This window comes from Barbus barbus (assembly GCF_936440315.1).
Source record: "Barbus barbus genome assembly, chromosome: 3".
Classification (NCBI taxonomy): Eukaryota; Metazoa; Chordata; class Actinopteri; order Cypriniformes; family Cyprinidae; genus Barbus; species Barbus barbus.
In genome coordinates, this window is record NC_136731.1 from 5,221,087 (window position 1) to 5,233,875 (window position 12,789).

The 12,789-nt window shown below is 41.5% G+C and overlaps 1 protein-coding gene across 1 annotated transcript in view; it reads left to right on the forward strand.

The window, feature by feature from the left end:
- Positions 1–10,838, forward strand: part of LOC306854424 (nuclear GTPase SLIP-GC-like) — a 70,262-nt gene extending 59,424 nt beyond the window's left edge. The window contains exons 11-20 of the mRNA XM_079392399.1: positions 3,040–3,123; positions 3,231–3,324; positions 3,458–3,594; positions 3,693–3,866; positions 3,946–4,103; positions 8,907–9,030; positions 9,244–9,352; positions 9,551–9,684; positions 9,774–9,858; positions 9,956–10,838. Coding sequence (XP_079248525.1) covers positions 3,040–3,123; positions 3,231–3,324; positions 3,458–3,594; positions 3,693–3,866; positions 3,946–4,103; positions 8,907–9,030; positions 9,244–9,352; positions 9,551–9,684; positions 9,774–9,858; positions 9,956–10,011 — 1,155 coding nt within the window. The 3' untranslated portion in view covers positions 10,012–10,838. The remainder of the gene's footprint in view (positions 1–3,039; positions 3,124–3,230; positions 3,325–3,457; positions 3,595–3,692; positions 3,867–3,945; positions 4,104–8,906; positions 9,031–9,243; positions 9,353–9,550; positions 9,685–9,773; positions 9,859–9,955) is intronic.
- Positions 10,839–12,789: the final 1,951 nt, after the last annotated feature.

A 12,789-nucleotide genomic window follows, 5' to 3' on the forward strand; every position in this document is an offset into this window, starting at 1 on the left:
TTGTGCATTGTAAATCTCAGAAAGTCTACAATATATGTTGTCTCCCAAAAACTCTGGTCTTTTTTTTTTCAACATCCGTATGTTGTTTATGTATGTATTTCCCAAAACTAAAATAGCCTATAAAACACATACATAGTCGGACACTTTTCTGATGTTTGGACTCTATTTGGGATTTAGAAAAACATAAAGATATGGTTCAATATATTGATAATGAATACATTCTGTGAGAATTTATATTTCAGGTTTTGACTGAGAATGTCACGTCCGTAATGCTGGAATTGATCAAATAATGAAACTAAAAATGATTAGGTCTACATGAAGTCTCGGGACAGTTTCTTATTACTGAACTATATTTTTACATTTGTATTGCCAAATTTGCAGCTGTCACGGTGCACACACGAGGGAGGAACCAGGAACACGCAGACGAGGATATAACTTCAAATAATAATCTTTACTGAATCACATCAAGGCAGGGCAAGACAAGGCAGGGCAAAACACAGACAGGAACACCGGGGAGTAACGAGTAGACCAGACGAAATCTAACTGAACAGACAGGACTAATATACACAGGTAAATCATAGATAATGAGACGAACATGGCTGGACAAGAATTAACTGATGATTACATTTAACAAGGACAGGAAACAAACCAAATAAGGAAACATTAGGCGGGAACACATGACAGACACGACAGAACCCTGACAGTACTCCCCCCTCCTGGAAGGCATGTCCCACGCCGTAACAGTTCCACCAGAGAGGGGGGGTGGGCGCTCTGAAGGCCCCTCTGGATAAGGACAGGAACACAGGACGGGGACCTCCAGAGTGAAACAGACAGACAGGACCCATGGCGGAGCAGGGAGCTCAGGAGGCCATGGCAGGTGGTAACTGTGGCCGTGGCATCCTTCTTCGGCCCACCCACTCCACCCAGAGCTCTACTACCCCCCCCCCAAAAAAAAATTTCCATGGGGAATCCAGGGGGTATCAGGAGCCCTCCGGGGCTAGACAGACAAAACAGTACAAGACACGACAGAAACCCTCCAGGGTCAGACAAACAGGACAGGACATCCCACAAGAACCAGAAGCCCTCCTGGGCTGGCTCGGAAGTAGAGGCTTCTTAATAGGCATGACAAGGAGTCAGGGGCCCTTACAAGGTTCCCTCAGCAACCGCTTCCACTTCCGCGACAGGGAGGCAGGCCGCTGGAATGGCCTCCATGGCCACAAGACAAGTAGCCTGCCCCAAACGAGTCTCCATGGACAAGACAAGACTAGGTTTTTTTAAAATGGTCCTGTGGGCACAACAAGACATACACACGGCACTCCTAGCCGTGACGTGTGGACCTGATCCACGGTGAGGGTATCGGCGGCCGATGGGCATGAGTCAGCGGCAATCCGGCGGGCTTGAGTCAGAGGCTGGCCGGTGGGCATTGAGTCAGAGGCGGATCGGCGGCGTGAATAGGGGGAGCCGCCGACGGCGGGTTGGCTTTCCCCGTCGACGGCGGCGTGAATCTCCCGCGAACGGCGGGCTTGGTGTGCCGCGGATGGCGGCATGAACTCCCGCGAACGGCGGGCTCGGTGTGCCGCGGATGGCGGAATGAACTCCCGCGAACGGCGGGCTTGGTGTGAGCGGCGAGGTTGGGAGCCGCGGACGGCGGCGGATATCTCCCACGATCGGCGGGTTGGATGAGCCGCGGACAACGGCGAACTTCTCCCGCGACCGTCAGACTGGAGGGCTCGCGGCCAGCGGACTCGTGGCACTCGCGGCAATCCTGCCGAACTCCCACGCCAACATGTCGTGGGCTAGGGCAGAAGGACGAGTGGCGACTTCCATGCCGCGAGGGACAAACAGAACAGGAACAAACAAAATACTTTTCAAAAACGGAAAACAAAACGAGGTGAAGGGGCGCCGCTTACTGTTTTGGTCTGGTCTTCTGTCACGGTGCACACACGAGGGAGGAACCAGGAACACGCAGACGAGGATATAACTTCAAATAATAATCTTTACTGAATCACATCAAGGCAGGGCAAGACAATTTTTTGGCTTTTGCAATTTTTGCAACTGCACAGAGTATTATATACAATATAATATGGTTTTGTTTATTCTCAGAAGAGACGCGGGGCCTCTGCAAGGGAGACAAAGAAACTAACCAAAAGAGATGCGCGTCTGCCAGAGACAAAAACTTTTGTTCTTAATTTATGCTGCGTTGTACTATTTTAAATTTTGCACAGTTTTAATTGTACCTGGCAACGCTACAGTTGTTTTGGCAATACAAATGTAAACATAGTGCAGTAATAAGAAACTGTCCCGAGACTTCATGTAGGCCTAATCATTTTTAGTTTCATTACTGGGCAATTTCATATCACATGGACGTGACATTCGCAGTCAAAACCTGAAATATAAATTCACAGAATGGCCGAAGTTTTTTTTTATATATGAATATGGTAAAGTGTAGCAGCCATTTTGATGGATATATTAGCCTACCATTTGTATTGCCATAGTTTAACTACAAAAATGTAACTATAATTACTATAATGTGACTACGGTAAATTTGTGGTTACTGTAGTTTTACTACAAATACCGTAGTTATGGTTACTATAGTAAAAACATGGTTAATTTTACAAAGGGCTTTAATGAGTTAACATGCCCTTTTAAACGTTTACATTAGTTTAGCGGGGAAGGTCCTGAGGTTGTCAGATTTGTGTAAAGAATCAACCAAATGTCCATTCAAAGCTAGGTGGAAAACTGCAAGATTTGGCAACACTGGAAGGTCCAGGCAGATCGCAGGCTGGATTTTCGCAGAAAAAAAGGGGAAAACACATAACAGGAAAACAGGAAAACACATAACGTCTTTCGACTTGGGGACCTTGATATAAATGTAGAGTAAAAAGTACGATATTTGTCTTTCAAATGTAGTGAAGTTAAAGTCGCAAGTTTCCAGAAAAAAATAATAATACTCAAGTAAAGTACAGATACTCAAAAAAAGTGTACTTAAGTTCAGTAATCAAGTACATTTACTTCTGCTTGCTTTTAATTATTCTTTAGGATCTGAAGAAAACATGCATTCTTCACAGAAATCAACTTGCCAAGAAGAGGGTCAAAGAAAAGTTTGAAAATTCTGATATCAAGGTATTAATTCTTAGATCATTTTTCTTTGTTACCCTTCCTTTAAAAACTTGTATTAATATATTGTTTTCTTCTAATTTTTTTATTATTCCTGTTTTTTTTTTTTTTAGAAAATATTCATTACTGACAATCAGTTTCAAGTTTTTACTGTAAGTTCCAATGCATTTTTTGACCCCAATTTAAATCTGGAATCAAGTGAAACAGGTAAACTATCTGTCTACTACTTTCATTTTACCACTTTATTCATGAAAATAACCAAGTTAAATTTTTTATTTAATCTTCATTTATAAACCACTGACCACATGAATTTAAATCACATCCTTGTTTTTATTTGTAGAAATCCCAAAGCTTCAGGATGATCTGAGAAATCATAACAAGAGCATTAACAGAGAACTGACCAGAGATTTTGTCAATAAAGCAAAGGGAACTTTGCTCTTAATCCAAAGTGGACGGCTGGATACAGACAAGACAACGGTATGAGTCAGAATTAGAATTATTAGAATTAGAATCTTCTGAATTCTGCCACTGTGTATTATTCTGTAATTCACTGCTGTTGTATGGATGTGTTTTAGACTGAAATGAAATTCACCATCTGCAACACATTTGAGAAGAACCTAATGGAGTCACTAATTGAACTGGACAAATATTTTGACAGCATTTGTAATGATCTGGAGAGGCATCTCTCAAAGGGAGTAGAAGAATCAGTGCAATTATGTGTTGCTTCCACAAAAGCACTGATAGCACCAGTGAGTGTGATTCAAATGTTTTGCATAATCACCATTTTCTTGTCCTTTTAACACTGGCATTTCTTGTTTTCTTACTTAGAATAAAGATCGAAGGGGGTTCCATAAAATCCTCAGTGCTTTGTGTAAGAACTACGGATGCTATTGGTCAAAAAAATGGGATGTAGTTCTGAACCTAAATAAGACATTGGCCAAACATTTACACGAATACATTGATGAAGATTTCAATCAGTTTTTTCCGTAAGTTCTGTTTTATCATACATTTCTAGCCACCCTTTGTGTAGCTTAGAGTAAATTGTAATGAAAACTATTCACAATGCTTGTTGTTGATTTTTTGGGCATCAAGTTTATATGATTAAGTACTTTGAATTAAAACTGTTGTTAATTATATTGTTGACATTTTGTTTAAAAAATATTAAATTTAAATTGGAGGACAAACTGGAGCAGAGCTTGTAAACATGGACCAACTGTAGATTGCATGTAGAGCAGTAAACCAGCAAATGAGACAGATGCCCAGGAAGATTCAGACTGGGTTTAGTTTTGTTGTGGCAGATCATTTGTGCTTGATTAATTTGAGGCTAAATGTTTTGTTAAGTGAACAAAATTCTTATGCTTGTTGATGACATCCGTGCAGGACCCAAAATATCTATGGGTTTGTACTGGTTTTCGGGACTTTTAGTTTAGCGTTCACCATAGACGCCAAAAAACACGAGACTTTCTCCGTTCATTTTTACCAATAAGAAATGGATTGCAGCTTTTACAACTTTATTCTCGTATTTATAGTTCATTTGAGGTAGTTTTTGGCATTATTTTAATGGCAAATGTCGAGAGTGTATTATTGTAAAAAGAGAGGGTGCCAGCACGAATCTCTTGGCTTGCAGCAGGCTTGCTCTCCCATATAGTGATCATGGCTCTGCTCTTGCTCAGATATTACGTGTACCCTCAAACTTTTTCCTGTGTACGCGCGAATAAGTGATTTTTTTTAAACAGGGAGTCTAGTTATTAAATAATTTTATTTAGTGAAGCGCAACCCTCATAGAAAGAATAGGGACAAGACTCCCCCCCCCCCCCCCCCCCCCCCCCATCTGAGGGTTGTCCCCTTAAAAATATGATTAAAAACCATGTTGTGTATTGTAAATAACAATGTTTTATACTTTAAATAATGTTGTAACTAGTAAAACAACACAAACGCAAACGGGGCAAAAATGCGTTTTAAGTTTAGAAACATTTTGAGTCTCCCCCTCCCTTGCCTTACAGTGCTTTGGTCCAAATGCCTGCTTTCCTCTTTTACACCACCTCAGTGTTGCCAAGTCTGTGGTTTTCCTGCGGAATTGTGCTACTTTAACACTGTTGCTGCGGGTTTTTTTCATGTCCACAGGTTGAAGCACCCCAATAACGTGATATTTAGCTCCTGGAAACCTCCCTCAAAATGCGATTGGGCTAGTTTTGAGTAACTACTTTATTTAACACTAGTGTTAAATGCTACTGTTTGTGACAGTGTTGATAACATTTCTGACAGATATAATATCATGATATTTTTCGTGTTTTCCTTACCGAATGTGATATCATATCAGTAATAACCTGTCCATGGGCTTTTTAAATAAGATAAGATAAAGATATCACTGACCCTAAACCACATTTTCAAAGAAAGAGCAATTTCCTTTTCCTCCAGGTTCTTAGGCTCGCGGGCCGACAGTGTGCGACGCACTGCCTCCTCACTCTCGCCTATGATGTCCCCTCTTTCCAGCGGCCAAGAGACTGCGGTTGGGAGATGCGATGCCTCTCCACGCATCTCTGGCCAGTCCCCCCAGGGACCTATGAAGTTCTGCGAGGATGAGTCAGAATGCAATGCCTTCTGTACCATCCAGTTCTGCTCCCCTCTGCTGCACCACCACGGGTATGTTGATTGTTCCTTTGGTGCCACTCGTACAGTGTCTGGGAGCGTGGCTTGTTCAGCGGCGTTCTCGAGATGGCAGTCCGAGACACTCCTGTTTTGCACAAGGAGATTGCTGTCCTCCTGGCAAAGGATGCAATCAAGCCGGTCCCTCCAGCCATGATAAGGCAGGGGTTTTACAGTCCCTACTTTATTGTACCCAAGAAAGGCGGTGGCCTGCGGCTGATCCTGGATCTGCGAGTTTTTAATCGGGCCTTTCACAAGCTTCCGTTCAAGATGTTGATGCAGAAGCGCATCATCAGGTGCATCCAGCCCCAGGATTGGTTTGCAGTGGTCGACCTAAAGGACGCCTACTTTCATGTGTTGATTCTTCCTCAACACAGGCCATTCCTACGGTTTGCATTTGGGGGTCGGGCATGGCAGTACAGGGAGGACCCTTCCCTCTTTCCCTGTACCCCTGTGGCTTTATGAAAGTCTTGGAGGGCGCCCTTCCCCCGTTACGGAAAGTGGGCATCAGGATCCTCACGACTGGCTCATCATGGCCCGGTCACGTGAGCAGTTGTGCGATCACGGGGACCTGGTGCTCCGGCACCTTGGGACTATGGGTCAACTGGGAAAAGAGAAAACTCTCCCGTGTGCAGAGGATCTCTTTTCTCGGTGTGGAGTTAGACTCAGTGAGTATGACGGCATGTCCAACGAACGAGCATGCCCAATCAGTGCTGGACTGCCTGAGTTCCTTCAGAGACAAGGACGGTGGTTCTGCTGAAACAGTTTCAGAGGCTCCTGGGGCATATGGCATCCACAGCCTCAGTCACACCGCTCGGGTTGCTTCATATGAGACCACTTCAGCACTGGTTACACTCCTGAGTCCTGAGATGGGCATGGCGCCACGGTACATATCATGTGACCATCACACCGATGTGTCGCCCTCATTCTGCCCCTGGTCGGACCTTTCTTATCAATGGGCCGGGGTGCCCTTAGAACAAATATCCTGGCATGTTATTGTCACGACAGATTCCTCCAGTATGGGCTGGGGCACTTCATGCAACGGGCAGACAGCCTCAGGGTCTTGGATGGGGCCTTGACTGCTTTGGCACATCAACTACCTGTAATTTTTGGCAGTGCATCTCGCCTTGTGGCAGTTCCGACCACTACTACAAGGAAAGCACGTGTTGTTCCGCACGGACAACACTGTGGCTGTATCATACATCAACCGGCAGGGAGGTCTAAAATCACGTCGCATGTCACAACTCGCCTGCCATCTCCTCCTCTGGAGTCAGATGCAGTTGATTTCGCTGCGTACCGTCCACATCCCGGGGGAGCTCAACCATGTAGCCGATGTGCTCTCACGTCACATTTCCCAGAGAATGGCGACTCCATCGCGAGACGATTAGGGGGAAGCCCAGGTAGACCTGTTTGCCTCCCACAAGTCCTCCCACTGCCAGCTGTATTACTCCCTGACCGAGGCCCCCCTTGGCACGGATGCACAATTGGAGTACTGCTTTTTTTCCTGAAAGAAAGTTTGGAGCGTAGGCTGTCACCCTCCACCTTGAAAGTATTAGTGGCTACTATCGCAACACATCACGGTGCAGTGGATGGTCGGTCCCTTGAAAATCACAATCTCAGTGTAAGGTTCCTGAGGGGTGCCACCTCTGGTGCCCTCCTGGGATCATTTTCGGTGAGTGAAGAGTGCCTTGTGTTCGGGCTCACGTTGTCACATTGTCCTATTCTCACGTTGTCCTGAGCCCCCGGCCTGAATACATGCCCAAGGTTCCCACCACGCCTTTTCGCAATCAGGTGGTGAACGTGCAAGCACTAACTTCAAAGGAAGCAGATCTAGCCTTGGCGTTGCTGTGTCCCATAAGAGCGCTGCGTATATATGTGGACCACACCCGGAGTTTCAGAAGCTCTGAGCAGCTCTTTGTCTGTTACGGAGGTCAGTAGAAAGAGAAGGCTGTCTCCAAGCAGAAGTTGGCCCACTATAGTGGAAGCCATCACCTTGACATGCCATTTCCAAGGAGAGCCGTGCCCCCTGGGGGTGAGGGCTCACTCCACGGAGTGTTAATAACAATAATAATAATTTGTATTTTTATAGCACCTTTCCAACACCCAAGGTCACTTTACAAGTCATGCTTAAGGAACAGAAACAAATAAACATCAATACCAGAAGACAGAACATACAAGAGCTAAGAGTAATGTACAGAGATCACTGACAAGATTAGATTAGAGATACATAGAGAGTGTAGATAAACGTCCATAATAGGGTACAATTCACAAACTATGAACTGAAGAGAAATACTCAGAAAAAAATTTGTTTTTAAGAGGTTTTTAAAGGAGAGAAGAGAGGATGCTTGACGGATGTTTTGGGGAAGAGCATTCCACAATCTGGGAGCAACAACACTAAAAGCCCTAGCTCCCATAGTCACCAGACAAAACTTAGGGGTGACTAGCAGTCCCTCACTAGAAGATCTTAAGCGGACAGGTACATAAGGCCGAAGTAAATCAGATAGATATGTAGGGCCAAGGCTATGGAGAGCTTTATAAGTGAAAATTGTCATCTTGTAGTTTATACGCATAGAAACCGGGAGCCAATGAAGGTGGTAGAGGATAGGGGTAATGTGATCATTTTTCTTGTGTGGGTAATCAAGCGAGCAGCAGAGTTTTGAACATATTGTAGTATTTACCCAAAACAAATTATTTGTTTAACCACTATAGAGACATCAGAGCCAGCGGCAAATAACAGAAGATCTGGCTGGGGTAAGGCTGCTTTCGGTGGGTTCATTAGAACAGAACAGCTGATGATGCCCTGGAGCTCTCATCTCGAAGCGAAATCATTGAAGGAAATTTTCAAATAGACAGAATTTTTATTAGCAAACCGCATACTTGAAGTCTAAACAAGTACATCCTCGACTAAAAAAACTCTTAAAACTATATTCTGTGACATAAAAACAGTATTATTTATAAAATTATAGTGAATGTGGGCATCCGTCATGACACTCACTGTGAGAACTACCGCAAGCGGAGAATTTGGCCTTTCCCATCACTGTTTACTTCCAGTAATTATTGTATCAGATTATATATCAAGAATTACAACTATATTCTGTGAAATGTTTTAAAATAAACTCTAAATGGTTTTCTTTTGGCTCTAGTGTGACTGGAAAAACAGGCAAATCTGTGCAAGAACAGATTGATAAATTCAGTATCATCCAGAGTGACTCTGATTACTCCAGCTCTGACATACTTCATTGCATTCAGAACTTCATCAAAACCGAGGTGAGTTCAGTTGTCCTTTTAATGGCACTAATGGGTTTTACTTTGGCCCTGATCCTCTATGTCTATCTTTCTATGTGAATCATCATTCCTTATAATTAAGCACACTGTTTTTCTAAAGCAGTAAGCACTGAAATACGCCAAACTAACTTTTAATGTAGGACTGACGTAAGCAGGGATTTCAAGATTTTTCTGACTTTTTTCCCCTTTTGAAAGGAAACCAAACTGAAGACAGTGCTCAAGAGAGATATTGTTAACATGAAGAAGGACATCTACTCATCAATACAAATAACAATTGTGAATGAAATGGCTCCTTGCTATGAGCGTAAGCTAGCATTAAGTTACAATTAATCAAACTATTTTAATCTAAATTGTAAACACTTTTCATGAATAACAATTACCTAGCATGTCACAAAATACATTTAATTCATGAAACACACATCTAAAAATTTATTTATTTCCTTGTTCTGATGTGTCTCTATGAGAAAGAAAATATATGAATACTGAGTGTTGTTTATTTTAGAAGCTGCAGCTTTGAAAGGAAAAGGATCCATGAAGATAAAGCAAGACCTGTTAATAACCACAGTCGATAAAATAAAACAAAACATGTTTAACAAAGCAAAAATGGAAGTGCTAAAAAAGTTTAGTAACTTAAAGGTACTGATTTCACATTCTTTAATAAGATCATGTATTCTGCTGTACGATGACTAAAGCCAAATGGAACCTTTTCTTGTTTCTTTGTAAAGCTGCACATAAAGAGTGTTCTTAAAAATGAATTAAAGGAAGCAATAGAACGCTCAAAATCACAAACCAGCAAAAAGACACGGATGGGTAAGTATGTCATCCTACTATACCACAGAAGAGTACAAAGCTAAGTCTTTTGCAATGGCAGGTATTGATTGATTAACCTCAATTGTTGTCTTTCTAGATGTCTCCAGTGAGATTGAACAGCTGGAGAGACTTCTAGAGCAACTGTCTGACTGATGATCATCAACCAAAAGAAACATAACAATTATGCAATTAAGAAGCTCAAGAGAAACAGCACAATATAACAAAAGAAACACAAAAAAATGTGTAACAACTCTAGCACATTTTAGTCTGTTTTCTTGAGTTTTACAACATTTTTTAACTAAAATTTATTTGTCTGGTTTTTTGGGTTTTTTTTACATTTGTTTGGTGGATGGTGAATTTTGTGTTAAGTTATGAATTTTTATCAAATTTCTGAACTTTGGGTTTTATTTTAGGGTTGCATGACAATACGTGTTGTTTTTATTGTAACTGTTTTATTGCAAGACATGGAAATTACTTTTAAAGATGTAGCTGTCCTATTTTCAAGAACTAAGTAATTTCCATTACTTTTTCTCCTTGATAGAATTATATTACTTAATATTACCTTCACCTCTGCAGATTATATGAACCTTATCAATAATTTAGCAGTTTGGTTAATATTCATCAGTGATCCTATGAAATATTAAGTCTAGGGTGTTCCACTTTCTGCAAATCTTTCATTTAAACAAAATTGGCTAATTTACTTACTTTATAGTTACTAATGACAAATATTTCTCTCTTTTATTAAGTATACTCTATGTTCAGTACATTTAAATCTTGCCATTTTTCCCTGAATTGTATTAGTGATCATTAAGAAAATACATATTTTGTGTTAAGGGGGGTGTACTCATTTATGCTATGCACTCTATATAACCACGGCTTCTTGGGGCTTGTTGATTTCATATATATCTATGTTCTTATTCTTAATGCATAATTGCTGTTTTTGTAACCATGAATAAATAATAAAATGTTAATTCGCAGTTATTCAAGTTGGCAATGAAAGGTGGGACAGACACCAAAGATGGAGTGTGGAGAATAATGTCAGCAACAATAACGAATTTGCTGGCCAATAATATAAATATGAGGGGTGTAAATGGGAAAATCAGCTTTAAAAGCGGATTTAAATGCCATTTTTAAGGTTGCTAATATTGTTTTATGAGTCTCCTAAAACAGGTGTACATGCATCCAAGGTAAAAAAACACTAGTTTTCTCAAAAAACTGCTTTAATTTTACCTCATTTCTGATTTTAACTTTTAATTTAGTTATTTGGATGCTTTAAAGAGCAATTTTAGATTGTAATGTTCTAATATTCTGCAAACTATAAAAGGTACAGCTGTCATAAAACCAGAGAGAAAGACTGCATGACTAGAAACTGTAATAAATAAATAAATAAAAGTCAAATAATAGTATGTGAGAGAGTCAGTGGTAATATCATTGTGTTCCTATTGGTCAGTGTTAGAGGAGCTCAGCTTAGCCTGACAGTTGGTCTGCTTTAGACCAGGGGCTCGTTCTTCGTACGTTGCTTAAAACATCCGAGATCAAATGAGACATCCGAGATGATTTCATCGTGCTAATCATGATCCGGCTAATTGGGTTCTTCGAACACACCTGTTGTTGATGATTAGAATCGCTGGATTGAGTTATCTGAGATAACTGCGCGTTCATGCGCTGGTTTAAAAGGGGATGTGTATCGATAGTAGAAACACTGATCAGCAACGCTGTTATTGGTTGCCCACAATGGCCAAAGAGCACGCCCACTTTTTCTCTGCGGCAGAACAAGAACTCTTGATGGAGGGCTATGGGGAGTTCCAAAATTTAATAAAAACGACAGGGAACACCTCAAAGGCTGCAAAAGCCAGGAGAGAGGGCTGGCAAAAAGTTGCAGACAAATTAAATGCGTAAGTAGTGATTGTGTTAGAGGTTTTCAATCAGTTATTACAGTATATGTAAACATTTTCATACTTTAATCTTTCATATTAGAGCCTCCACAGGACCCACTAGAAATTGGGAACAAGTAAAGGTGAAATACAAGAATATTCTACAAAATGGTAATAATTAACTAAAATAATAACTAAAAAGTTTCTATGTTTCTTTTCCTGTGTACCTCATTGTAATTAGGGCCCAAGCCAGTAAGGCGCAGGGCCCTATTGTTCTTCTAAGGATTATTAATTTTTTTTTTTTTTTTTTTTTTTTTTTTTTTATTTCAATCATCCGGGCACTTTTGGGGGCCTTAACGTGCCCGAAAACTCTCGAAAATTGGCACGCACATTGGAACCTGCGGCCATTAGGACGCCGCTGAGGCTGGGACCCGGGCGTGGCACAGGGGCTCTACGGCGCCCCCTGGAAAATTGTCAGAAAACTTGATGTATAGCTCACACATACTTGCACGTATTCATATGAAACTCGGTACACATATAGAACTCATTGAGCTGAACAACTTTCACGCAGCATGTCTTAGGCTCCGCCCAACAGGAAGTCAGCTATTCAGGGCTGTTTAAAAAGCGCATGCTCTGGAATTTGATATACTCCTCTGAGGATTTCCATACGATTGCCACCAAACTCGGTGAACATGATCTCAGGACATTGGGGACGCTAAATTGCGAAGATATTTTTGATATGTCGAACGGTTTGCCCGTGGCGAGGCGATGAAGTTATGGCGAAAAATGAGACCCAGGAAATGCCTAATAACGTCCACATACATTGTATGATGTAGATCAAACTTCAGTGATTTGTTCTTTGTATGATGCCGATCGGATAGATGTGACTATTATGACTGAAAGTTATAGCGCCACCAACTGGCTGCAGGAAGTGTGTCGTTTTCAAAATGCTTTGAATTCAGCATCTTATTTTTACTCGATTTGCTTCAAACTTCACCAGAATAATGTCAAAACACGGCCGATGTAAAACTGTGAAGGGAAGATTGATATCTAAAAT